At 39.6% G+C, this 27,771-nt stretch overlaps 1 protein-coding gene across 1 annotated transcript in view; it reads left to right on the forward strand.

The window, feature by feature from the left end:
* Positions 1-27,771, forward strand: part of ERP44 (endoplasmic reticulum protein 44) — a 45,392-nt gene that overhangs the window by 8,438 nt on the left and 9,183 nt on the right. Inside the window, exons 2-7 of the mRNA XM_032180734.1 lie at positions 9,508-9,580; positions 11,261-11,300; positions 14,326-14,441; positions 23,114-23,298; positions 23,775-23,890; positions 27,588-27,645. Coding sequence (XP_032036625.1) covers positions 9,508-9,580; positions 11,261-11,300; positions 14,326-14,441; positions 23,114-23,298; positions 23,775-23,890; positions 27,588-27,645 — 588 coding nt within the window. The remainder of the gene's footprint in view (positions 1-9,507; positions 9,581-11,260; positions 11,301-14,325; positions 14,442-23,113; positions 23,299-23,774; positions 23,891-27,587; positions 27,646-27,771) is intronic.

The raw sequence follows: 27,771 nt of genomic DNA on the forward strand, positions 1-27,771 counted from the left end.
TTGGCATAGCTCGTGCTCCTTGGAGGAGGTGAAGCAGCGGTGGGGTATCCCTATCACGTTCTTCTGTGCATTCCAGAATATCTGTGGCGTGTGTCCCATCCCCTGCATTATTTACAGAGTAATCCACAACAAACTCACTGCGTGTGTGCAGCCCCTAGCAGCTGGTTAGGGTCGAAATAGCTCCTGTGCAGCCTGAAATTAGCCACTCACTCTCCAGGCTCTAACTTGCACGTGCAGGTGTGGTCCCAAAGGTGAATTTTTCTGTCTGGGTCCAGGCAGCATTGCTTTAATTAATTTTCTGTAGAAGATAGTGAATTGATCAGTTGTGAAATGTATCGTTTTTCCTCCTTTGAGAGGTTTTTCAGCTTCCAGTATATAAATTAGAATGCAACTGTGGAGTAAGTATTTCTATTACTGCTTATTTGGGAAAAATCCTTGTCCTCTCGTATGCCACTTGAAGGTAGCTAGTAATAAATACCTACCTGAAACATCCAGGCAAAGCATCTGTTACAGGCAAGAAAATGGGTTGCCAGTGAGCTTCAGTACACTGAGATTTGTAGTTTACGTCTCAAAAATGGATGCTTGTGAAGTGTGAGTCACAAATCTGCCTGAAAATAAATGAAAACAATCCAAGTAGCTTAAACAAAGGTGATGTTTTAAACGGATTTAGGCTTTTCTAAAAGAGAAGAAGTTGGGAGCTGTGATGTTAAGGGAGTAGGAAGCTGAAGCAGCAACCCCACCTCATATCTTAGAAAGTTGGTGGTTTAGCAGTTGTGAGGTATTCTTCCTTCTTTGGCTTCCCCAGAAGAAGAGGGAGGAGCAGCAGCAGCCCAGGACTGGCTCTCAGATGGTTTTTCATGTAGAAGCTCAAGTTTCATATTCTCAGGGTTATGTTGCAGAGCACTGTATTTGCCTTGGTAGTTGCCCAAAACCTTAACCTCCTGCTGAAACATTCGGAGCTCATCTGAGGGAAGGTGGCACCTCGGTCCTGCTGAAGGAAGAAAAAATCCTATAGCACCAGGACGGTCTCAGTGGTACTGGAAGGACGTGCTGCTGGAAGTTGTCGGCCTGAGGTTCGTAAAAGGGGCTGCTTGGGTGCACGTTCACCTGAGATTGTGGGGTGCAGCGTGGCTGCAAACCCCAGAAGGGTAAGAAGGTCGTTTTAGTTGTCATCCACACGCTCGCTTCCCTGCGCTGGGCGTGTTGCTGCTGTAGTTTTGACAGCTGTTGCTCTGAGCATGAAGTAAGGATGGGCCAAATCAAGTTGGCCAGGCTTCCACGTTCTTCAGCCAATTTTGTCATTTGGAAATACGGCGAGGCGGCAGCACGAATATGAACAGCACAACTTCAACACTGGTATCAGATGTGATGTGGCTGCTTGCGTTCCCTTATATTGTCTTTAGAGTTCAAGCACCACATTTTGCTTCCCTTTGGGTGGGGGAGAATGACCCCAGCTGTATTTTTCACTTCTTAAGTGTTTTGGTCTAATGGTCATTTTCACTTTTTATTTTTTTATTTTTATTTTTTTTTTTACACAGTGCATTAGCTGCAGATTTTAAAGCAGCTCGGACTCTGCACCTCTGGAGTCACAGGGTTTAATGCTTCATCTTTCAGTGCTGATATAAGTGTGGATATGAATGCTCTGCCTCTAGAACTGGCTTTGTGCTCGCAAATGTGCACGTTTTCTTGCTTACTGTTCTTCTGGGCTCTCCTGTGTAGAGCTCCTGAATACTTCCGTCCTCAGAGGAAAATAAAAAAGGCAGCAACAAGAGGAAAAATCAGACCAAGCAGAGTAGGACCCGTTTCCGAGATGTTGCCACCCAGGATCGTATGCAGAATGTTAGAGATATGCAAAAGTGCAGATTTCTCGAAGGCTGCGCTTTCAGTATGCCACCTGACTGATATTTTATCTAAATTGCCTCGGAGGTATTTCTGTCATGGAGAGCTAGTTCGTGCGTGTTTATGATAGCCTTTTAATTTGCACTTGAGCAGTTGGTTTCAGTGATTGCTACCTACTTGGAAAACAAGTTCCAGCCTGAAAGGCAAACCTCAATGGGCTTGTCTTTGCTCAAGTTCCATCTTTTTTTGTACCACAAAGAGATAGGTAACTGGATGTTTTGGAGCAGAATTGAAAATAGATTGTATTTGCGCACCTGAATACACAGTTAATGAAAAGATAAGCAACTGAGAGTGAGTAGGTGTTGAAATTGAGTATTTCAGTTGAAAAAGCTTGGTTTTTGTCTTGTCGAGCAATGATACTGATAGGTACTAAAATCTACTGAAGTTAATACTTAACAGGAATTGTGTGTTATTTTTAAAGCAGCGGGATGTGCGTAGGCAGCAGCTGTGGAATAATCTGAAGGAACGAGTGTATGAGCAGGTAGATGAATTTTCTAAGACAGCAAGCATTCGTCTGAGGTCGGAGATGCTGTTTCTGCCAAAACACTACAGCTACTTTCAGTTCCCACCTCTGAGATGACACTTGAAAGAAGAGTTTCTGAGTTGGGTCGCCTCTCCTTCCACAGAATTTTTTAACAGTTTTGGTTTAATTTCCATCGCTTGTCCAAGAAAGGACAGAACAAAGAGGGAATCCTCAGTTGTTGTATGTTCTGCACTGGCCCTGTCCATATCAACTGGAATAAAGGTGAGAAGAAAGACTGTAGATGATCTTAATGAAGAACAGGATAGTAGAAGAATGAAGTTGTCGATTTAAAATCTAAGGTCTAACCTCTACGAACAGTTTTGGTAATGGCTTTTGTGTGCTGTAGCAGTTGCCTTCACAAAGAACAGGCTTTTCTCCTTGACATAGTGAAAAAGAGTTGGCAAACTTCTGCTCTGCTATCAAAATTCTCTCCTTGGCAAGACCAAGCTACCCTTTATTTTGTGTTGCTGGATCATACCTTTGACAAGTTCAGAAACTTCAGGGTATGGACTTTCAGGAACAGCTGTTGATATTTAACTTGTGCTAATCTTTCTGGGTATCTCATTCTTTGTACTTTATTCCTTCTTGAAAGTGAATCAACGTGTTGCTGCCAGGTAATCAGAGCGGTTGGTAGCCACGTCAAATAAAGAAAGCGGTGATGGAATGTGAGCTTTTGCCACCCCTTGATTTATTTTTTTAAATTTTTCTTATAAAGCTGCACAAGTTATATTATTTTTCAGGGGAATTCTAGTCTCTTATTAGTAGTAAGCGTGGTAAATAAAATATCTAAAGATTCAGAGTTCTCAGGCAGTTTCCTGGGGTGCTGAATTCATGGCTTTAAAGCTATGAGACGCTGTAGGGTAAGTTGATATTTCGGCAGATGTGAACTACTTGAAATGTTTTTTGTGAAGTAGTGCAGTTGTTCAGACTCCCATTTATACCTTTGGTAGATATATGGGACGCTGCCTGTAATGGGACACTTCACGCAAGGAAAACAGCGTGTTATGGCCTTCACTGGAGTTTGCCCTTTTCCCTCTGGGTCAAGAAGGGAAGCAAGTCAAAGTTAGAGAAGAGTTGAACTGAAAATAACTTCGAGGTCTTATCTCTGTGACATTTTTTTAAACACGCCTCGTGTCAGTTTTGAGCCCTGACTCCAGCATTTCTTTAAAAGACGATGATCCTTAGAGTTGTGCCCAGAGACCTGAGCTCTAAAGCTGTGCTTAGGTAGATGCATGGGGCTGCTGTTCATAGCCTTACCGAAAAAAAATGTGTTGAATTGCACGTTTTGATAGCGAGGTTTAATTTCCTTCTCTGCAATGGACTTTTTGAGCGAACATATTGAGTCCTGTAATAGGAATGCACGAGCTGTTGGGAGGTAAATTTACCCCGTGTTACAGGGGGCCTTCAGTGCTATGGTAACAAGCCACTGAGATACCTCTTTGGCTGTGAATCCTTCCCAGCCGTAAAGGGCACGATATTTATCAGGTAAAAAATTGTTCTGCAAACTTAGATATACGTCACAGCGAGCATTGTTTAGTATTTTGAGTTAACGTGGTTATGTCACTGATAATAACAGATAATACCTTTATAAAAACCCCGTTTGATGGGCAGAAGGAGGGGTGGCAGCCTTCAGTTGGTCTAAATTATGAAAATGTTCAGGCGTGCCCTGGAATACGGCAATGACAATTAAGGCACTCTGCTGAGGGGGTGAGTTATGGTCTCTTTTCCATGATTTTCCCCCGGCATGCTGTGTTTACTGCTGCCTGCCCCTGCTCCGGACGCTGTGCTTCATTGCAGAGCTGCTGGGAACACGACCAGTGGGACGTTCCTGATGGATGGCTCCGAAGCCAAACTTCAGGAGCTCTTACAATGCCTGTCAACTTCAGCTCCGCTTTCCCCCGGGATTCCTTTCAATTTGTAGCATCCTGCAGCAGGCTGTAAACCCATCTGCTTCCCCTTGCCTGTGAGTTTCATGCAGATCTCGGAGCAGCGGCAGATAAGCAGCGTGCATAAAGGAAACGTATTTGGGGACTGGAAGGCAGCTGCAGAGTCCTGTGGGGCCGAGGCTTCAGGTAGTAACTTCAGCGTGTCAGGCTGGATTAGAGGTAGGACGGAGCTGGTTGCCAAACATAAAATGATTTTGTGGAAGGGGAGAGAGAGACGGTTTCGTCGTGTGCCTGTAGGATTTCCCAGCAGAAAGGACTGGATGGGAAGTTTAGCAAGTGAAAATGAAGGCTGGTCTTGTTGGCTGCCTTGCAGCTGTAGTGCTAATTAGAAATCGTAGTGCTCCAAGAGTAGGTTTTCTGTGTTTTTCATATGGCTTGCTCTGGAAGTGAGGAGCTCCGTTTCGTTATGTGAATTAAAAGCAGAAATAACCGGAAAGCTGAAATACACCAGAACTGTTTTTCCCTTTTCTTGCAGGATTAAGATTGTGCCCTGTTAGTTAAACTGCCCTTTGTGCAAGAAAATAGTGGGTAACGTGCAATGAATTTGGGAAGGAGATGCCACTAAACCTCCAGGCCTGCTTCCCCTGTCTGGCTAGAGCTGAAAGCACTAATTGCTAAGAGGAAAATGTTGATAAAAGCTTTACCTAAACCTCCCGAATGACCAGCGGGCTTCGTTAATTGGGTGTGTGCTACTGAGCAGCAGCGCTGTCGGCAGCAGAGCCATTTAAATGGCGAGCGTTTTCATTTCCTTTTTGGAAAAGGGATCTGAAACGTGGCATTTGAAGTCGGAGAGGGCTGCCTCTGAGGGGCTGCGGGGTGAATGGGATGGGTTGGGTCCAGGCCTGCTGTTTTACGTAAGGCGGCTTGTGCAGCGCTTTGCCATAATGTCAGTGGAGGACAATGTTGCCTTTTGGGCAGTGCTTTGAGGTCTGGTGTTAGAAAAATCCAAAATGTCAGCTGAAGTGGAGTTACTTCTCAGAAACAAATAAATAATGCTCCTGCCAGGAGCTGCTCCAACTTGCAGCGAATTGTTTCGCTGTGAGTTTGTCCCCTCCTGCGGCCCTGGCTGGTTCTTTTCACCATTCAGCATGTGGTTCGGGGGATAAGTTCAAAAGAAACCCCTGTGATATTGCTGCGTAATTTCTTAACAGATTTCTTCACAACTGAAGAAAGTGGGTCAGACCTGCTAGGGTTTCTGTACCAGCCGAACTTCCCAGTGAAAACAAGCACAGCGTTATCTTCAGAGACTTCCAGGAAGCAGGGCTGATCCATTCCGGCCACGTTTGGCAGGGTTACTGAGGACAAAAGGAGCAAATAAACATACACAAGTGTCATCTCCTTTTCCCTCTGCCCTTATCAACTAAGTTTTATCTTCGCCAATGCATTGTTCAGTTCCTGACTTTTTTTTTTCCTCAGTAGTGCATTCATTCTGTAAGCATATACACAGTTTCTACCCTTGCTTTTTTAGTCCACATTTTTTCACATTTTTCTATAGAGATCGAGTAACTTATAAACGCAGTCATCCAACTTTTGCAGTTTCAAGTATTTAGAATTTAAATAACCTACAAATCTATATTTTTGACAGATTTCCTTTTGAGTTGGTTCTGCCAGATTCCTTCACTCAGTTCGTAGCTCCCATGCAGTGCAAGTTGGTTGGAAAACTCTTTCCCTGCTTCCAAATTTGAACTGTTACTTGTGTGCATCTGATGTAGGCCAGTGGAATACTAAATTTGCATTTAAAAGTTTGGAAAAAAATCTTGTGTTGTTTTTTCAGCTACAGTTTTTCAGAATTTAAGTTCAATGCCTGCTTTGAAGTGTCCAACTGATGTTCAGAAACATTTTCCTCAAAAATATCGTATTTTCTGTCCATGTGTATCGTTCACAGGCTTCAGCAAAGGGTAGAACATATTCTCAAAGCTGTGCAGCTGCTTAACAATTTAAATACGAATTTATATCCCTGCGTGTTAAATATTAATGTAGTAATATCACAAACCATCTTGCGTCTCTGGGGACGGCGACATTACTGGGTCAAAAGGGTGTGCTTTGTTCCTTGCAGGCATTGTACCTCGATGAAAGCATCAGCTGAAGTGGGTCTCCTGTATTTATTGGTATTTCTGAAAAGAAAGTTGTTTTTTTTCTCCTTAACTGTGTGTACTTACCGTGAAGGTTTTGGCACCCACAGTTATTTAGTTGAAATAAAACATTGAAGAATATACTTATATTTTGACGAAATATATATTTTCATATTTCTAGTAGGGAAAAAAGTATTTCAATCCTCTCATATTTGCGTAGCTTTGGGGGAATTAAGTTCTTAGGCTCAATGTTTTTCTCCTACTGTTTCCCATGGAGGGGCAATAGGATCTACAGCTTGATCTCACTTTCATCTTCAATATATGGAGATGACTGAAGTCTTTGTTCTGGTACTCGCAGCTTGCACCACATTTTTCTGCAAATAAGAATTAAGAAAGCAGTGAAAATTTTTATTTGTGCTATAAAGAAGTGCTAGGTTAATTTGCTTTTTCCTGTACATAGCACAGGATCCAGCAGAGGACTTTATTGGTTAGTAAGCCCTGCACTTTGACTGTGCAGGTAAATATTTGCACTGAAAGTTAAGGTGTATTGTAGCAGTCCACAAATGAAACTACGGCTCCCGTTCTGTCTACCTGCTAAGTAACACAGCCTGTTTCCTGGTGGCAAACATAACATAGATAAGTATAATGTTTAATTTATGTTTAGTTCATCCTATTAGATGAGATTAATGTTGCTGCTGTAAAATTGTATTAGAAAAAGCCAAGTTGTTTAAGGAACTGATATCTTACCCATTTGGTACGTTAAGAAAACATAAAATCTGAGGCTCCTGTGGAAATATTTTTTCCAAAACCTGCTGCAGGAGTTCGTTTGAAGTTCCCTCTGTCTAGAGGCTTGTGTGAATTTTTTTGTGTAAGCAAGCACTGCAGGGCAGGTCAGCCCTGTAACCTTAAAGCATACAGCCAGAGGGTTTCGAGACCTCACAGGGCAGCTGAAACCCTGCAATCCGCAGAGGAATTTGTGGTCACCTGTGGTTAGATGAGATGACAGCCAGCAAAAGGAATATTGTGTCATACTATTTGTTAGGTAAGATAATAGTCTAACTGGTACTGTTAATCATTGCTGCTGCTTCAGTTATACACGTGTTATATCTAATCTAACACTTCCAGCTTGAGTGTACCAAAAAAAAGTGCGCTAGCTCATTCGCCCGCTTAGCTGTCCTCTCTTCTTGCTGGTCAGCGACACAGCATCGTCAAAGGTACTTCCCCAGCACTGACCTGCCACGACTTGTGCAGCTCAGAGGTTGTTCAATGAGATGTTTCTGAGCAGATGGTGTTGTTCTGCAGTTGGTTTTGGACATGGACCTTACAGCTCATCCACTACTTCTGTTCATATGCAGTCATGGTAAAACCAACCCTTAGACATTTGTGCCTGGCAGAATTCAGGTGCCACAGAAAGAGGCAAATGCTTCCAGAAGTCATAGACTTGTGTTTAATAATGTCCAGTTGTCATTGCTTTTCCCTTGCTAAGTATTTTCTTCTACAGAAGCTGGTGAGGCGTCAGCCTGTAGTGTAAGATGGACTCTATCTGCAACCCAGCAGCTTCTAGTTGGGAAATAGGAAAGGATCAGTGTCTTTACTGGCAAGAGTTTAGTGATCCACAGATCCGAAGGAATTGAAAATCACTGCTGGAAACCTCACCTGCGTGCCACGTACAGTGATAGTTTCAGACTTATCGACAACGTCTCTCTGCAAAAGACTGCCACAATTTCTTAAGCTGATTGTAATGAGAGAAGACATCCACCGCGTCTGGTGTTTTTGAGAAGTCAGTGTTTGATAAGCATTGGCAACAAGTGCTAGGAAACTTGATGTTTGACATGGAGTTAGTCTTTTGATAAGTTGTAGACAGCGTCGAAGACAAGAGTGCCCTGGGGGCTTGCTGCTTGTAATTGTTTCCTAAATCTGTCACACCCGTAGCTGCTCAGCCACTGGCATGGTCTTAGAATAGGAGAGGTGTTGAGCTCTTCCATAAACACAGAGATCCTTGTATCACAATGCTCCAGTTTCTCTCCATGGTGTGATTTGAATGTCATTTGTTTCCTGCGATTTTTTTCCCTCAGTGTCTTTGGTAAAACCAGCCATGTCTGCCTGTCTAGGCTTAAGCAGAGTTTCTTTGCAGCTGCCAGGACCAAACCTAAGGCTCTGCTCTCTACGTGATTCCTTGACCTCTATGCCTTCCTGTCAATTTTCTACTGAAAACCTTCCTTTCCCTTTCGTATTGTCTCTGTCAGCCAAAGGATCGTAGGCTTACTGAAGAGCAGGGTGAAAGGCCCCTCAGTGGAGCAGTCCAGGCCCTGGCCCTGCACGGAGAAGGGCTGACTTCCTGGCCAGGGGTTATTCGAGCACGAAACATTCATGTCCCAGTCAAGAGTTTGTGCTGTCCTGCTCAAAAACTTCCACGCCTAACTCTTCTGAAGTGAAAGTGAGGTGTAACTTGCTGAGATAAACCAGCAACTTCAACCCCTGTCTTCCCCCACTGCGTTTTGGGGTGGAAGAGCTCTGCCAATGGCAGTGAATATGAGAGCGTGCTTTTCCCTAAGGCCGGGTGTTGCTGGGGTAGTTGCATTAAGAACAATCCATGAGTTGCTTCCTAATTGGAGAACTCACATCAGCCTGATCATTCAGTTTTTATTTAAAAATAAATAAATAAATAAAACCAAAATACTGGTGTCTCTGTGCCGGTGACATGCTGGGCCTACGCACTTGTGCAAGATTGTTATGTGGCTAAAATGTGGGTTTCGTTTCCTCAGAACACAATTATGAGGGAAAATTTTTCTGAAAGGTACAAAAACTGCCTGTAATATTTTTCCCAACACAGTAGACAATCATATGAAGAGAGTACTAGTTTTGCTTTAACTTTGTAAGAATGTTTTATCTGTAAATAAAGTTTATTTGTGGCAGTGCTATCATCTGAAATGCTTGGTCTGACTTGCAGTTATTCTTACTGCTTGTTCCTCTCCAGCTTTTGAAGCACGGTGTTTAAAACCTTAGGTACATAACTACTTTATTGTTGAAACTTTACATACCTTACTGGTTTGTTTTCTCTTTTTAGGTGTCTTGGCTTTTTAATCCAACAAGAAGCGAAATAACAAGTCTAGATAGTGGAAATATAGATGACATTTTAAGTGAGTACTTTGAATTTTATTTTATTTTTTTTACTTTAATATGTCTACAGTCACTTACCTGCGAGAATCTTGCAATGTTATTAGATAAATATGCATACCCTAGCCTTGGAAATACAGATTGCAGTCTGCATAGAAGTTCTAAATACCTGTGATCAAAATTAGCTGTCTGAAGCAATGTATCACTTACCAGACTACTTCACTGTAATCTAAATGAGAACGTAGGCTAAGAAAAATACCTGGTGTCTTGTTTGCAGATGGGAGCACTTGATTATATAACCAAAACCTGTCAAGAGAACGTTTTAAGAGTTCTCAGAAAATAGCAGCAAGTGAAACCCTTGCTGGTAGTGCCCTTAAGTGCCTTGCTTGTTCAGCTGTGCTTTTTCTGAGGTTAAGCATTGTCTTGATTCCTAGTGCCTCACAGGAAGGAGACACATAAATTAGTATTTCAATTACTGTCTTAAACCGATGTCTATTGCTTGTCTGAAACCTTTTTGCCTGAAAAGCACACAATTTGCCTGTCTAGTTGTCTTCATATGAATGAAGAAAAGCAAAAACCCTTCTCTACTACCCACCTACTGCTTTAAATACTTCATAGGTTATGGATAACCCTAAACTTCTCCATGCCCTGAATTTTCATGAATTTCCTGTTTACCACTTACTTTCCTTGCTGATTATGAAAATCCTAAAGCCATACGTTAGTACAAACTGTAGTTTTTTCCCAGCCTTCTCAAAAAGTCCCTCTTCTAGCATGTTGTCTTTTACAGGCTGTTCTTAGCATCTTCATCTTTGCTTGTAGCTGCTTCGTAACTTTGTCAATAGTGCGAATTTATCTAGCGACATGAGTGCTTTGTGAAGTTGTGTGACTGATGTTCTATAGTTCTAGCACTTCTCTCAATTTTATTTCAATATCTAGTCCATTCCTAGTAATAAAAATCAGTTTACAGCATGGTTATTGTATTGTGTAAAGATCACGGTTTATTACAGAGTAGGGTATTAAAGTGTGTGTCCTAATTCTGATATATTTTCCCTTTTTTTTTTGAATTGTAGAATGATGTAGAGAGCATTATTTTGCTACCTTAGCATATATACCTTTAGCGTTACTTCTTTTTTCAAGCCTCCCTTAGTATTGGGGAGGTTTGGGGTGTTGAAACTTTGTCACCTTTTGCCCTAGTATCCACCTCTTCAGCAAGTCAGGCAGCTTTAGACAGATCAGAGCAAGTTGCACAGGCAGCCTGCAAGTTGTCATTCTTCTCACCCGAAGAGCTAACGCTTAACGCTTCAGCTTTTAACTTTTTCTTCTAACACTTAAGAACACACCATATAATGCTTGAGAGCTACTAGAGTACAGCTTCTGGGTTTGAGTGCGTTAATTGACTTACTTTTGGTCTCCTGTGTCATTTACTACTTTTGTGTCTTAAGAATTGACGTCTTTAATATCTAATATATCAATAGAGTCAATAAAATACTTGACTGGAGGCCTCTTTCATCACTTTCCCACATGCTATAGATTATATTTCAGATAAGATTTATCCTAGCAGTTTTCTAGTGGATTGTGCGCTGAATAATCTAGAAATATTAGTTCTTATGGTTTGTTTGCATATTTGTTATGATCTTAGATTGAAGTGCTAAGAAGTTTGCCTCACAATGTGACGTTGAATTCTTTTCTTCTTCCCTTCCCAGACAATGCAGATGTTGCTTTAGTTAATTTTTATGCTGATTGGTAAGTTACATAAGTATTTTCTTTTTCTTCCCCCCTATGTTTAAACTTTTGCCTGTTGAAAACTGTCATGTTTGGCGCTGGTATCCTAATTAAAGATACAGTGGTTTGTCACTTTCAAACTGGATCTCTCTTTTTTTTTTTTTTGTTTGGTTTTGTCTTGATTACTTCCCCTTCTGCTGTTCTGCCACCTTTTGTTTCATTCAGGGCCTCCGTGAGAGAAAAAAGGGTTATGTGGCAGTAAGGAATAACACATTATGTGATTGTGTGGTGGCTTTTTTGTTTGTTTGTTTTTCTTTTCTCACAGCAAGAGAAGTTTCATTAATTTTTTGTCTCTTGAATATTTTGGGTACTAGCATATGTTAATTTTTATTTTTCTTAAGAGTCACTCCCATTCATACATACTAGTAAACAAAAAGCCTGAAATTACATTAAAAATCAAATTCGTCTCTAGTATGGAAGGCCTTCCAAGTGAGAACTAGAGAACTGAGGGATGAAATCTGAGCAACTAGACAAGGAAAAAGTTTGGGCTGAGACATTATGAAAGACATACTTAGCTGGAGCTGTGTAATTGGATTTTTCTTCAAACTTGCCTGTAAAATTGTTGTTAGAATTAATTTAAGCACCCATGCCCTATTTTTTTTTAATTGTGTTCGAAGTAATTTTGAATGTTATGTTCCAGCATTAATACTTCTCAAGGAACCTTTAACAAGGAGGAAAACAGAAAAATATTCAGGGGAAATAGAATTTAACATGCAAATTAATATGGAAAACGAGGTCAGAGAAATAAATCACTTTCTCCCTTCCTTGTTTAAAGTAAATAGCTTTATAATGTAAACCAATACATAAACCAAAGTATTATTATACTTTAAATATTCTGCTTGCTGTTTTGCTTTGTGTGCACAAAATGTTGGCCATCAGAATCAAACATCATCGAAGGGGATTAAACTTCTAATTCCTTCCACCTCTTTGACATTCCACTGTATGTCAAAGTCTGTAGGTCCATATGGCCTAGCAGTAGCAAGCACACCATTTTAAAAGAAAAATTACCAGTTTGCCTTTACTGATAATTCATTTAGGCGATTTGTGTTAATTTAAATTCATTTTTAAAAGTGATTTTGAAAAATTAATACCTGGTCTTTTCATATAGACTGAAGTTCTCAGTGAAGAAGTTTTTAATGCCTTCATTTAAACTTTCCATAAAGATAGAGATTATACCAAACTAAATCAGTTTAATAACCTTTGTATATGCCTCTGTCATTTTATAGACTATTTTTATGTTCAATTAGTTTGCATCTGTTCATTTGGTACTGCAATCTCTATTGATATGAGGCACATTTAAACCGATAGAATTTTTATGTAGAGAGATTGCATTCATTTACCAAGAAAATTGCTTGAGATTTCTTTCTTTATAATAATGGTACAACTAACTAGGTATAAGTAAGTAATTAGCTCTGATCTCTTACCTGTTCTGTATAGAATTGTACATTGAAGGCTGTCTTTAAATAAAACTTTTAGTATGGTTATTTTCAGACTGTGGTCTGCAGATCCCTCACAGATGATAGACTACTTCTTGGTTATGTTTAATAAAATCTTTTGAAAAGCAAACCTAATGAGAGTAATTCTAATACACTAAAAAAATGTTTGGATTTTGCAGAAGACAAATTGCAGGAGACTATTTTAGGACTTGATCTAGCAATATAATAAAGTCTTATTTTAGGACCATGTTAGCACAGCCCCTGCTGCAGTCCCTGCTGTGGTCAGATCCTTTCTATAGCAGGTTCGCTTTGAATTTAAAGTTGTGTGTTCGTTTTCAAGTCAATTCACTAGTCGATAACAGGCTATAAATTTAAAATATTACAACCTTAATGATGTTCGTTATATGTAGGCCTTCGGGGTAACCCCCCTAATATTGTGTACTGCCAACCTATATGGCATAAATGAATTGAATGAGAATGGATCAGCTTTGTTGATGTAGATGCTCTGCTGTAAGAATGGAGGACAACGAGGGGTTAAGTTGTATGCAACACATCCATGCTACATAAATGTGTAATGTACAGTTGTGCTGGCCAGAGTCAGATTTGCCTTAGAAGATGAGCCTAAGCCCTGTTTGTATTTCTGGAGCAAAACCTGCCTCTACGCTTGGAACATTTCCTGCTCTGGGCAGTGTTTCAGAGTGGGCTGGTTTATTGCAGGTTTGCTTTTAGATGCTGTGGTGCGAGGTCTCATGCTGACAATTTCCACAGTGCTGTTGTGTGTCTTCAATTTAAAATTCTGCGATGTATTTAGCAGAACAGTTTATAAAGTTGCTTTATTGACATATTAATAATGAACTCGTGCACTAGTGTTACCATAACCTCCCCAAAACCACCAAAACATCTGGGGCCTCTTTCATCTACCAACATCTACAGCCTTTTTCGTGGTCAGAAAGAGGATTTGCTTCAAAAGCTGACATGGCTGGAAGAAGGGTCCCATGTATTATTACTTTTTTATTCATAGTGATCTATTAACAGTCTGTGTAAGTACTAGGCATAATTTCCACCAAATTCAAGCAATCAAATAATAAGCAACACTTCTGTTGTTGACCCATGTAAAGTTCTCTCTTTGATATTTCTTGAAGGTATTTGTTGGTGAATATTTTAATCTCAACAGCCCAAGTCTTTTTACTAGATTTTTAAAACTCCTTCCCCACAGATGATTCAGTTAGAGAAACAAAGTTTTAGAACAAACTTTCTAAATAGAATGTATTTTCTGAAGACTTACAATTGTCTAATGTTGTTTCTTAAGCTGATAAATCAGGGACACATCTTGAATTGCTTTTTTTTTTTTTTTCCCCAACTGAGTTATTGAAGTTACTTTTGAACCTACTTTTATCCAGTCAGTTACTGGCATGATCACCAGTATATGTTTTGTTTGTTCTATAGTAGCTTTTCTTTCCTTTCTTTTCCCCTCAAATATTGAAATGTTCTGTGAGTCACCAACCAAAATATTTCAAGTTAATATTTTGAAATCTTTTTCTTTTCCACAGGTGCCGCTTCAGCCAAATGCTGCATCCTATTTTCGAGGAAGCTTCTAATGTAATTAAGGAAGAATATCCAGATAAGAATCAAGTGGTGTTTGCTAGAGTAGACTGTGATCAGCACTGTAAGTAAATCCTGATTCAGTTTTTCTTTTTCCTGTGATATCCTGCCAGTAGGCTATTCATGAAATTGAAGTATAAAAATAGAAATACTAAAGAGCAGTCTAAAGTGTAGTTGGTTGAACCTGACCCATCATTTAGCTCAGAGACAGTTGCTTGTATCAGTGGATCTCTTCTTCCAAATTTGTCAGGTCAATCTCCAGTGCTGTTTTCTCATTTTATCCATAGATGTGTATTTGCATGTTCAGGAAAAAAAATCTCATTTACTGGGGGGGGGGGGGAAAGTCTGGGGTTATAAAATGAATTGGGTTACTGTGGAGCCAGAGAAGCACTAGTACAACACAACCAAGAAGCAGCAGCAGCTGTCAGCGTTGACAGGATCTTCTGCTCAGCAATTCCCTCTAAGAGTCTTGGTGGACTGCAAATTGCCTTTTGCACTCCTGGTAGTATATCAGAGCTGTTCTGCTTTGCTGTTTGTATGCTTATCGATAAAAGGTTGCTGATTTTGATGTTCCTGTCCCCCTAATTACATGAAAAAGATAAGCCAGAATTTACTTATATTAATCCCAGAAGTATTTTAATCTCATAAAATAATCCCATAATAGGTAGAATGTAAGGAACATCTGCTACCTACTGAAAAACAAATGGATAGCACTGAGATTATTATGGTGGTTTTTTATAGTGGAAAGTCTGCTTTACTGTTCTGTGCTTCTGGACGAACAGCATTTGTAGGCATAGTTTCTTTATGGTAGCTTGAAATTCCCAAAGAGTAGTAACAGTTGCAAATGGCTTCAAATCCCAGCAGAAATTCTGTTCTGATACTCAATTGTAGTACTTGGTCGTAACAAAACTGTTGGTTTGTAAGAAGAATTACACTTAAAAATTTGATTTGCGCTTAGTTTGTAGCATATCCCTGGGATTTATCCCTGGGATTGACCTAAAAGTTGTGTTTTAGTGCTGCGTTACAAAAATGTGGAGAGAGAACCTTGTAGGACAAAAGTCATCTGCATCTCTCTGAAAAGTGATTGATTTCAGTCATGCATACATGGGGGTGCCCAGCAATAAGAGCGCCTGTCTTGTGATCTTGAAAGAGATCTCCGGTATAAAAATACATTTAAGGAAGCAAACAGTATCAGCCAGGTATTTGAAGTGGAAAGTAAGCTGACTTTTTCAAACTGTTAGGAGTGGCCAAGGAAATTGTCTTGTCCCTTCCCAAAGATTAGTAAGACCAATTTGTGACCACAGGAATCCTAAATGCCACTGAGACACAAGATGCCTTTTAAAGCCTCGGCCGGGAAAGAGGCATGGCATTATTCACCTGAGGTGTGATATGAACAGTTTGAAGCATTTGGCAGCCTTCCTATCTTGGAGTATTAGGGACACGTTGAAAAGAAAAGCTGATAGAAAAGTTTGAACATGTATGTTCTTGAAGAGCAGTTAGGTTGTGCGTGCTCACAGTTGTCAAATCTGTAGGCAAATCTCCTTTAGTGCAGAGCAGCACGTTTCTGTGTCTGCCTCTAGCATTTCCAGAGCAGCTGCAGCAGACAGGGTGCCTGCCGTGTGCTGCACAGAACGTCCTTTAGGCCCCTGGACTTTAAGTCCAAGAGGTTTTTTGGTTTGTTTGTTTTTCCTTTCCCATTGTAATGCTGTCTCCTGTTAAACGTATGTTTTCCTAAACTGCATTCTTGAACAGCCTTTTCTAGAATCACAGATTCCTTACTTATTTTCTAGAGCCTGGAATGAAGGCAATGAAATTTTTTGGAGTGGTATGTTAAAGACTACATGTTAGACTTTGCCTTTGCTGAAACTCTCCTATTCAGTATTTTGTCTTGGTGTAGCTCCTGCATCTCAGAATAAATGAATTACCCCCTGGTCTTTTAACACTGCAGTTGTAGAAACTAAATGCATAGATATTTTTATAGCAGCTTATTAAGGGAGTTACTCTCACATATTTGAAGTCGCTTCTGCATATTCTTCTGTATATATTCAATCACTTTCATCAGTGATTTTTTTTTCTCAGAAAATAAACTGATTTGGCTTGGGGAGGGAGAGGGGATTAATGACAGTCTGATGTTTGGTTCTCTCTTTTTCTTTTTCATTTATTTTCTCGCCCTTAATGTCTTATTTTGGTGTTCAACAGTCTGGTTAGCTCATCTTTTCATAGATTCCATGATATTGATATGATATCGACTGACATTTTTAATAAAATTCTCAAAAAAGACTGTAGTAAAACCAGCCTGTGTTGCTGAGGTCTGTTCTTCAGATTTACATTAACAATCCAAGTCTTTACTTTGTTTCCTGCAGCTTGAGATGTTTGGGGAGCTCAGAAGCAGTCTTTGAGCTGCTGGATGCCTGATGTTTAACCATGAGATGTTCTTGCCTTGGCAGTTACGTGCCTCAGAAAGATGCTTTTTCCCCAAGTATTCAAAACCCTTTAGGAGCTTGTTACTTAATCTTCTCATATGGTCATTGAATTGAGCTGCTAAGAGCCCGTTGGAGAGCTCAGGCCTGGATAGAGGAGGAGATGCTACAGCAGAGATTGTTTTCCTTCCCCTGGGAGTTGGTCCAGAGGGAATACCTCTAGTTTCCAGTGTTTATTTGCTGGGTTGTGAGCAATGATACATTTCATGGCACACGTTTATTGGGTGTATTCTAATGTACAAGTGTTTTAACTTTATAATTTTAATGTGTGTAATAGGTGACTTATTTTCTTTTGTAAGAAGGGTGGATGTTACTATAAAAACTAGCTTTTGGGCTCTTCTGTAGTAGCTTGCATACTTTTTTCCTGTTTTAGCTTTACATTTTTGCATGTGCCTATGTATTTTAGCAACGCTAAAAGGTATATGCCAATATTTTTGGAGGTTTTGTGCCTGCAGATTTCATACAGTTAGCAGTTCCCTGTGAAGATGATGTTTGAGAGATGGCGGATTATTTGCATTACAAATGGTCTGTTTCTTGAAACCAAGACTCTGCGGGGAACCCAAAGAGCTGATGTCAGGCCACTCAAAAATAGCTTTCAAATGGTCAGCTAGGCATGGATACTTTCCACTTAATGCACTATTATTGAAGCGCTCTGCAGGTCCCAACAGCTCACACCGGCTTCTGAGGGCAAGGCAAATTAAAGAGAATTATTGATGCGCTGCCAAATGTTTGATGCTTAATGACAAAACCATCATTCTGTCTGCTCTTATAACCAATATAAAGATGTTTTTTTTTTTTTTTTTTTCTGGGAAGTGATAGTTAGGCCCCAATGTGATGAAATACAAATTCTAAATATTAACAGTCTATTAAGCCTCGGTATGTGTTAGGGTTTACGCCGCTTCATCAATATCACGCAAGATAATTATAACAGAAATGTGTACGTTAAATCATTGATGTACACGTTTTGCTCATTACGCTGTTGTGAAACATACATTAAAGGTAAATCTGTTGAGGCAAGTGCTCTGTTTGTTTCCAAGACTTCAACCTTTTACAGCTCATAAATATCTAAGCTTCGCTTCATTGTTCGCTGTTGAAATCTTTGATGGTTTTGTTGTGTTCAATTAAATAATAATTGGAATAGAGGTGCATATTTTTTTATAATACAGTACCTGGTTAAAGTGACCTTCTCTATAAATCTTTCTGCATATACATTATTAGGAAGGTTTTATTTTGTTGTTTGTTTTCGTTTATTTGAGGGTGGTTGTGTTTTTTTGTTACCACAATTAAGCAGCAAAGTTAGAAACCTACTTAGTACCATGGACTTACGATGTTTCTGTTTTGTAGGTGAGTGAATATTGCAATACAGAAGAACTCATGTTTCTGGAGGAAAGTTTGTGTTATGAACAGTTTCTATGAATTCAAAATTAGGATTTCTGGGACAGCATCCTTACGAACTCAAATACATATAGGCGTTTAACACCTACTGTACTATTATTTTCTTTTACACAAAGAGGTTCCTGGCTTTAAAAAAAAAAAAAAAATATCTGGTTTGAATCAGTCTTTGAAATAAAAGTGGGATGTTGAGAGGTGCTTTGCTAGACAGACTTTTTTGGGATCTCCTGTTCTTTTGAAGTATGTCAGTGAGCTGTTGAGCTCTTTGGGTCTAGCAGTTCCCGTAGTGTGTGCTAATGTTAGTCATAAAAATTATTAAGACTGTATTGCTGCTGTGCCTTTAAGCAAAATACTTCAATGTCATGACTTTGGGGGTTCATAAATGAAGTTAAATGAAACTGTAAACAAGCAGAAGTGTTTTTGTCTCATTCCTGCCATTTCAGGTGGGGAAAAAATAATCAGGCTGAAAGTTATCTTTAGGTAAAATAAAAGAGGTTGAGAGGTTGCTGATGGCTCTCCTCAGGAGAGCCATTTTGTTAGGCTGTGGGAAAAGGTTATGGGATACCTACTGATGAGGCCCCGCTAAGAGAAGGCAAGGCTGTTGTGAATGCTCCTTTACAGCAGAAGGTGGTCTGGATTTGCTGTTTCCCAGCTTCTTACTGGCTGAGTTTGATGTGGATCATCGATTGCTTTCCTTCTACCTGTTTCGGGCCAACCTGCAAGTCGCCAGCATTGTAGTCATCGGTGTAGGATGCCTAATTTAGACGGCCTCTCCTGGTATTTTCTAACTCTGCTTTATATGGATCTCTCCAGGTCTTGCGAGTTGTCTCTGCTTCCAATATGCAGCTGAAGGAGTTTGCTGCCTTTAAAACAGAAGATATTGCACAAGGGTGAGGAAGAGCTAAGATGGTCTGACACACAAAAAACAGATCAGTGTTAGGTGCAGCAAAGTCAAGCTAACTTACTGGTTTATGCCAATACTGATACAGCTTTTGAGGCAAAGAAGGGATGCACCCTACACAGCTCCTATAACAATCACCTAAAAATTAAGGAATGCAGTAGCTTGGGTTTGTTCTTGGTCTCTTTTCTCCCATAGCTCAGGATAAGTATCGATACAATGCATTTGTAAAGAGAACTGAGCAACCACAAAGACATTCGTGTTGGAGCATATTGAATTAATGGGAGAAGGTCCGGGCAGCTTAGGAATGGTTTCATGCCAACGTGTACACATGTGAAACAAGGAGGAGAGAGTCACTTGAATTCAGCAGTCATCTGAGCTCTGCTTCAAGCTTCTGATTCATAGGAGATGAGAAAAAGGTCAAGTATGTCAGTCACTTCCTCTTGTAACTAGCCTGAAACCATTCTGGTGGCACAGGCAGAAGGCCAGTGATTTAATGAGTAACTGGGCAAAATGTGGACTCCAGGTTTGTACCATTTAAAGAAAATATGAAGTTGTAGCTGGGAGACTTTTTCTTTCTTTAGGTAGATCAGCCTCATCTGTAGCGAATAACTTTGCTCGTCAGAAAATGGTCAGTGAGAATGGCTGGAAATATTTTAAAAAATTAATTTAGGATTTACTATAACTAATGTGATCTGTGAATGAATTCAAACAATATTCCATGTATTTGCATTCTGTATTTCCAATTTTAAAAGGAATATAATGTAGTTGCTCTGCTTATGCTAACTCTACCTGTATCAAATGCCAGGGTTTAATGAAACATTTAAGATTTACTCTGTTTGACTTCTGAATGAATTCAAACAGTTTTTCATGCACTCGCATTTTATATTTTGTAAAAGGATGGTTTTCAAACACTTCCTTCTGTAGGACTGTCATCTCTCTGTGTTAGTTCAAATACCAGTATTCATGGGATCTCAGTGTAATTTATGAAGAGCATGCAAGTTCTGACTTATGAAATGATGTTTGAGTTCACTCGTGGCAGTGGGAATTTTACTACCATCATTTTTTTTATACAACGTCCACACTTGATGAAGATTCACAGCTTTAGGGACTGCAGTCTTAGTCACAGGTGATGTTCAAGACCTCTTAAGACACAACACGTGCATCCCCATATAACTATGGAAACAACATGAAGAAAAAGTCCACGTTGTGAGGAAAAAAGGGTGACTTTGTTGTTGTCTTGCTGCGGAGGTTTATAGTGTAGTAACAGTCTTTAATCTCAATGTCTTTCTGAGAGGCCCGGGGGGAAACCTTGATATGTAGGGCTCCTTGTCTTTCACCAGACCCTGGTCAAATTTTGATAAGCTGCCAGACAGTCAGGCCAAAGGTCCTTCTATCAAAAAGAGAAAGGCAGCAAATGGCCGGTTTGCTGGTGTACTTTTTCTTCTGGTGAGTAAATATAAAGTGATCCTTCCCCCAGTGTACTTCCTGGCTTCTTGCAGGCAGCTCTTACATGCTTCAACTAGAAAGTGGCAGCATTTGAAAGGAAGAAAAAATTCTGATTTGATACTTAATAGTGAATATGTTGATAGGTTGCTTTGTCTTTCTTTAAAAAACTAATGTTAATTTGAAATAAAAGTACCCTGAATTAAGGGGTAAAATGTCTTTGCCTTAACTTTAATCAGTGCATTAAAAACTGACAGGATATTTGGGAAGCAAGTCACATCCTTTCTCGTGCCACAATTCAACCTATCAATTTTCTCTGTTTTATAGTGAGGCATGTTAGGAACTGGGCTTTGTGAGCTCCTGAGCTTGCTGGTTGGAGGCATATTCAAGAAGATTTTGGTGGAGTAAATGTGGTTCTCATCCCTGCCATGCAAATCTTAAGTTCTGAGACTGGTACAAAGATAGTTTTCGGTAACTGAAGCTGCAAGTGATAACTTCTTCACAGCAATTAAAGCTGCTGATGGTTTCACTGAGTGTTCTCACTGAATGTTTTTTCTTCCCTAATAAGTCTAAATGAGACGGAGAGCGTTATGTTCTGGAGGACATAAGTTGCCTGGGATTTTAATTTTCTTTTGCAGCTAAGAGATGTATGTTAGCTCCCCATTTTCAGTACATTGCTTGTGACAACTGCCTTTAAATAATAGCTTACAAAGGACTTCTGTCTCATTTCTTTAAAAAAGGAACAGAGTAGGAGTAAGATAGCAAATCTGCTTCGTGGTAAATATGTAATCAAGAAGAAGTGACGTTCTTGTCAGGGTTAATCTTCACATTTTTCAGCACTGTTCCAGATATGCTGCTGGTCAGAATCCAGCCGGACCCTCATTTACTTGCCCTTACACTGTGGGGCCAATCCAGGTCACTTGAGATGTACGCTTGGACTTCGAAGGAGTTTGTGAAAAGCTAAGAAGCACCAAGGGCACAAACTGGAACACAGGAGGCTCCATCTGAATGTCAGGAAGCCCTTGTTCACTCTGCGGGTTGCTCAGAGGTGGTGGAGTTTCCCACCTTGGAGATCTTCCAAAGCCTTTTGGGCAGCCTGCTGTAGGTGGGTGTCCCTGCTCGGGCAGGGCGTTGGGCCTGGTGGCCTCCAGAGGTCCCTTCAGCTCGGCTGGTCTGTGATCCTGGGGAAGGTGGTGAGATGTGCTTTCAGCCCCCAGTTTCAGTATCTTCCTCTCTTCTGCTGTCTGAAGAAATCTCGTGTCTCCAAAGGGTAAATAGGTCCATTAACATTCACTTTCTCTTTCCTTGAAAGAGAAAAAAGCAGAAAGGAAAGCAGAAGAGGAGTGGCTGACTAGAATTAGTTACCTCCAAAGATGAAGCAACTCCAGAAAACGGTCTGAGTGATCATACCTTGAGATTCAGTTGGCATTTAGGTACAAACATGATTGATGCTCAGGTAAACTGTGTCCCATCCTGGTGTTTTAATAGAGGACACCCAGTTTTCATACGGGCAGTGAGGTATTTTGTTTTCAGATATATTTGTGGGGAGGAGAAAACAGAAGGACATAATTAAACAAAATTATGTGGATGTGGAAATCTATTTGGCGTTGCATGATTTGTCTGTACTATTTGTTTTTAGCCCTGTTTTCCTAAGAAGCCAAAGCTTATACAATCACCTTGTTTCTCCATTCTCTCCTTGTAAAACTTCTTGAAGCTTTCTGCTGAACTTCGACCGCATCTGAAGGAGGGAAAAACATTTAAAGCTATCAAGTACTTATGAACTTCGTTTAAAGTGGCTGTTGGATGTTAGAGAGGCACAAAAATAGTTTCTGCGCTATACAAAAGGTTGTGGTAAAAACAGGTCTTGCTTCATGAAGGCAGTTCAGGGCTAAAACAAAGTTGGGCTCCTTGGACAGACGTGAATGAAGAACAGTCTCGAAGGGAATGCCGACACTACTTGTATACAGATGTTCTTAGTGTCGAAAGCTGAAATCTTCAAAACCTGAACAGCTCAGGATTTGTCACAGCTGTCTTCTGGACTTGTAAGCCAAAAGAAATATTTTGCACACTCACATTCTCTAGAACAGTGCTGGAAATATAATTGTCACCTCTTCTGTAAGTGAGATAAAAATCATAACAAGCTTAAAAAAATAAAAGGCAGTGTGGTTTGTTTTATTAAAATATTCCTGTGTGGATTGACTCAGATTTGGGGAGCTTTTAAGATTCTCATTTTCCTGCTATACTGTCATAGTCTTAAACTTCAGCTGCTTTTTGTAGTTGTTCACAAGAAGTGTACTATGTGAATATAGTTTAGCAGAGTCTTTAGTTGCCTAAATTCTGGTCATGATTTTTTTATGAAGATACATAATATAGCTGCTATCCGTTCTCCCCTACAGCGACTTTTTTAGTTTGCTCTTTGAAGAGGTGGGCTGCTGGCTCAGGGATTCCCCTTCTATGTGCATGTATAAATAAATATATAAGATACAGTGCTCAGGGTTGTTTTTTTCATTTCTTTTTTAGCGGATATAGCTCAGAGATACAGGATAAGCAAATACCCAACACTGAAGCTCTTCCGGAATGGAATGATGATGAAGAGAGAATACAGGGGCCAGAGGTCTGTGACAGCAATAGCAGACTATATCAGGCAGCAGAAGAGCAATCCTATTCGGGAGGTCCAGGATTTGGAAGAAATTAATGCTGCTGATGTAAGGATTTTGATTTTCTTCCTCCTAAATATGTTTGTTTGTTTGTTTGTTTTTTTGTGAACAAGGGAGAGACAATGTATTTGAAGTACACTTTTAATACTTTGGGGATTTTCCTTTCAGAAATATTATGAGTGACTTTTTGAACGAGCATTAAAAAAAAATAAATTACTTCCAGTATTAGGAATTATTCCAATACAATCACTCTTCTAAATTCATTAGTTTTGTTCAGTAACACCACTACCAAATTACTTATTTTACTTTTAATCACTTGAAATGAATTGTATCTTGTATTTGACACAGTGATTATGAATATTAAAATATTAGTCTTTTTATTAATACACACCATCTGACTGCAAGAAGAAATGTTTTGGACGCTTGACTGTTGAATGAACATTTCTGTATTTAATGTCATTAGGGAGTATTGATAGTTTTTGGTAATTTGAGATAACTTTATAATGTAACCTTTGCTTTTACAGCGCAGTAGAAGAAATATCATTGGATACTTCGAGCAAAAGGACTCCGACAATTACAGAACTTTTGAAAGAGTAGCGAATATTTTGCATGATGATTGTGTATTCCTGTCTGCCTTTGGGTAAGTTTTTTCTTTAATGCTTCAATTGCATGACTTCATTACTGAAACTATGTTAATGAACTGTATATGGCTTAATTAAATGGATTTCTTTTAATAATTTCAGTGTGGTATAACTGAAGAGACTAGGCATCCTCAGATAAATGCACTGAGAAAAGTGGAGGAGAAGGAGGAAGAAAACTTTAATCTTAATGCTTGTTGTGAAATCTAACCGATTTACCTCCTCTTCCTTTTTGTTGCTCTTTCTCAATCATTTTAAATGTAATTGGGAAGGTTTTAGGGGAGGTTGCTGGACAGTTGTGTCGCAAAACTGCTTCCTTGCAGGGGAATAAGTAAAGAAGAGTTGGGAAAGTTCTTGGCAGAAACTTTATCAGTTTTGTAGCTTTACTGACTGATTCTTTTTTACAATCTTTTTTTTTTTCTTTACAATATTACTGTTTTCATAGTCTTCTTTTTTTTTGTAGTTTTTTTCCTTTTTTTTTTTTTTTTTTTTACCCTTGTAAAGAGTAATTCAGGAGTTTCTTGCTTGTTTCCTCTTGGGCTTGGAGAAAAAAAAAGGGCCTGATTTCTGTGTGTTTCATGCAAGTTTTATGTCACTGCACATGTTAACCGTTTAGAAAGGCAATTGTACTGATGAGCTACGTGGTGTTAGCCTGGAACAACCTTAAGAAATTCAAATTTCTCCTTGTTATACAGATTTACACCAATGTTTAAAAATATTAAAATACATTCACTAGGGAAAGCAGAATAAATTGGGAGTGAGTGATTTTCTTTTTAAGTAGCATAATAAAATGCAATTACAGACTCTTTCTGCAGTGTTCAGTGTGCCAGCAGCAACCAATTTAAAGTGATTGGGCATTAATGTGAATGCAGTGGTTTGCAGTCTACCCGCAGTTGCAAGATCAGGAATTGGTATGGATTATACCAGCTTTTATACCACATACAGTTGCCCTAAGGGTTTTTTGAATTGGATGTAGCGCATGAGGAATAGCGAAGCAACTGGATCAAGGCAGAAAATTTCATCTGTCTGAAGAAATTTTTTGTCAGTCTCTTATGCCTCTTGAAGTCCTTTTTTTGTAAAAGTCTTGGGGGCAAAGAGGGGAGTGTTTGTAAGATACATTGAGTACAGGTGGCTCTCCCTTATTCCACTTCCTAATTAGATATCCTATGACTGTGTAAACAGGCTTGGCCATGGGAGAATAATCCGATCTTGTGCAGCTGATGTTGGTCTGTCAGTCTCATCCCAAAGAAGTGGCCATTATCTTAAGCATGTTTTCTGACAACTGCATCCGTTCTGGTTCTCAGGGCAGCCAGTCTGAGTTACTATTAGAATTATTTTTTCCCCTCTCAAATTACTTTTTTACTTCTGACTCAGCCTCTCGACAAGCCCTGGGAGGGATTTCTGACTTGGGGATGAACAAAGAGTTTGGCAGGTGTTGTGGTAAGGCAGATCTGGCAGTAACATGAGCCATCGTGTTCAAACTTCTCATAGGTTAAAACTGAAACGGATGAGTTTGGCAGGATTTTTTTTTTTGATTTACTTTTGTAATTCAGGCAAGGTAGAACAGTTCCCTGCTATGTTAACGTGGTTCTGGCCTCAGGTAGTTGTAATAGCTTATTTTAAAACTGCATTAGTGCTGCTTAGTTCAGGATCATCTAGATAATTATTCTGAAATCAGCTGGTCTTTACAACTCTGTTACAGTTTGTGGGGATCACAGAGCAAGATACACCAGCACTAGTATTTAGAGGTAGAATGACAATAGGGCAAATCTGAAATGATCATAAGAGTGGAAAACTTGGCTTTGTGCTGTTGTGTTGCAGCATACAAAGTCAAATGCAGAAACACAAAACAAGCCGCCAAAAAATAAGTTTATCTTACAGGTCTGTGACGAATTGTAGATAATTCAGGGGAAAAAAGTGGCATATCTGAAAACTGGTTTAATTTCAGCAAGCAAATGTGAGGGGTTGACATGGTTCCAAAAGGTTTGCTTTCTAGGTTATTGCTTCAAGGAGGAGTGAAACACAAACCGCTGGTGTTTCCATTTGAGTTGTTTTAAAAAAGGAGTATCTTCAGGCGTTTAGGATTTTCATAGTTTGACTTGTCTGAAACAAATCAGTCACAGTTGCAGCTACTGAAATGGAAGAACACAGAAGAGGACTTTTGGGGGGGTCCACAACAGGGCTATAATATATAAATATATAATAATAATTAATATAATAAAAAATAATAATATAATATATAAAGCTATAAATATAGCTTTTATTTCCTAAAATAGTATTACGAGTTCATCACCAGTGATTGGACAGGGGCTTGAATGTCTTCACTTCCTTGTTATTTGGTGAAGGATTGATTGGGATGTGAGTTCACCTCAGTGATGATGATTACAAAGAAGCCTAATTTTCTGTTCTCGGAGCAGTCATGTCTGGAATACAAAAATGCATTTTAAAATATGTCTCTAAGCTGGTGAAAGTAGTGATAGGTGTAACATACTAGGCAAGGCGTCTCTTGTACGAGATGATATGAGAAGGATAACTGGGTCAAATAAAGTAAATGAAACACGGGTACTTGGAGCTAAGCCTGGTGACGTCTTTTTTTGCTTTGCCCTCCAGTTTTTTTCAGACCTCTGGGAGATTCACTTCCTCCTGCAGCAAGATCAATTGAGATTTTACTTTTTTTCCTTCCTTCTCTCTTAATCAGTCTTCAGCAATGTTTATATTGAGTCCACAGAAGAGATACTGTAACTGAAGAAGCTGAACACTTAGCTAAGTTTCCCAGAGGTGCTTTCCTTGCCTAGTCTGTGCAAGAAGGAGAAGAAATAGGTGGTTCAGCTCATTCTCTGGAGGCAAAATCAGCCAGCTGGGTCTGTTCTGCCAGCTTCAATTAAGCAAGGCATGGCAGAGAAGGCATGGCATCTCTCTGATGTTGCATGCATAGCAGTCCCCATCCCTTTAAATAAGAGATGATCAGTTCTGGGATTCAGGGTAGTTTTGGGATGCTCTGTAGTGGTTGGGATTAAGGAACCACAAAATACACCAGAGGCAAGGGGGGAATTCACGAAGGTGAAATGCTGAGCTGAATATCTGGGAGGAACTGCATGTGTTCTCCAGGCACACGTGCACCATCAGTGGTCAGAAGCCACAGGCTGCATCTTGTGCTCTCTGTCCATTTTATCCTCAAAACGCATCTAGTGTGGGCTTGTTTGCTCTCCGCCTTCTCGTTAACTGTGCCAGCAGAGTTTAGCAAAGCCCTGCTTTATCAAGGTAGATAAGATGTAAATTTCCAATGTAAACAATGGAACAGGAGGAATAAATACAAACAAAAATCCATTTCTCTCCTTTCTTAAGAAAGAGTATTTAATTATTACTTCTTTTTTTTTAATTTACAAGGTCATATCAATTCATTAACACTGCTCTCCGCTGATCTCATATCCAAAATTCTAGCAGCATTCAGCACTTGCTCTTTGATGCCTCTACTCCAAACTTCTCATCTTATGGGTATGGCTTGCTGCTTCCATTGCTGCCCTCTCACCTAGCCTGACCAGGGATCTGTGGAGTCACTTTCCTTTAAAGATCGAGCACATTGGTTCTTCAAATTTTGAAGGAAAAATGTAGTGAAGATAGCAAATTAAAATATGACTTTTGGTATCGGTTATTTTGTTTGTCTGTGCCGAGACATGCTTACTGGTTGGTTTGTTGTAGGGCTATTTCAAAAGCAGAGAGATTTAGCGGAGACAATGTAATCTACAAGCCACCAGGGGTAAGTGTAACTGTATTTTATTCTGCTAATTATCTTTGTATATCAATATGAACTAATGGAGACTGTATTCAGACCATTCAGTGTGTTGCTGTATCTCTAATTTTCTTTCATTGCTAGAGTGAAAAA

The sequence above is a fragment of the Aythya fuligula genome, chromosome 2 (genome assembly GCF_009819795.1).
Source record: "Aythya fuligula isolate bAytFul2 chromosome 2, bAytFul2.pri, whole genome shotgun sequence".
NCBI lineage: Eukaryota > Metazoa > Chordata > Aves > Anseriformes > Anatidae > Aythya > Aythya fuligula.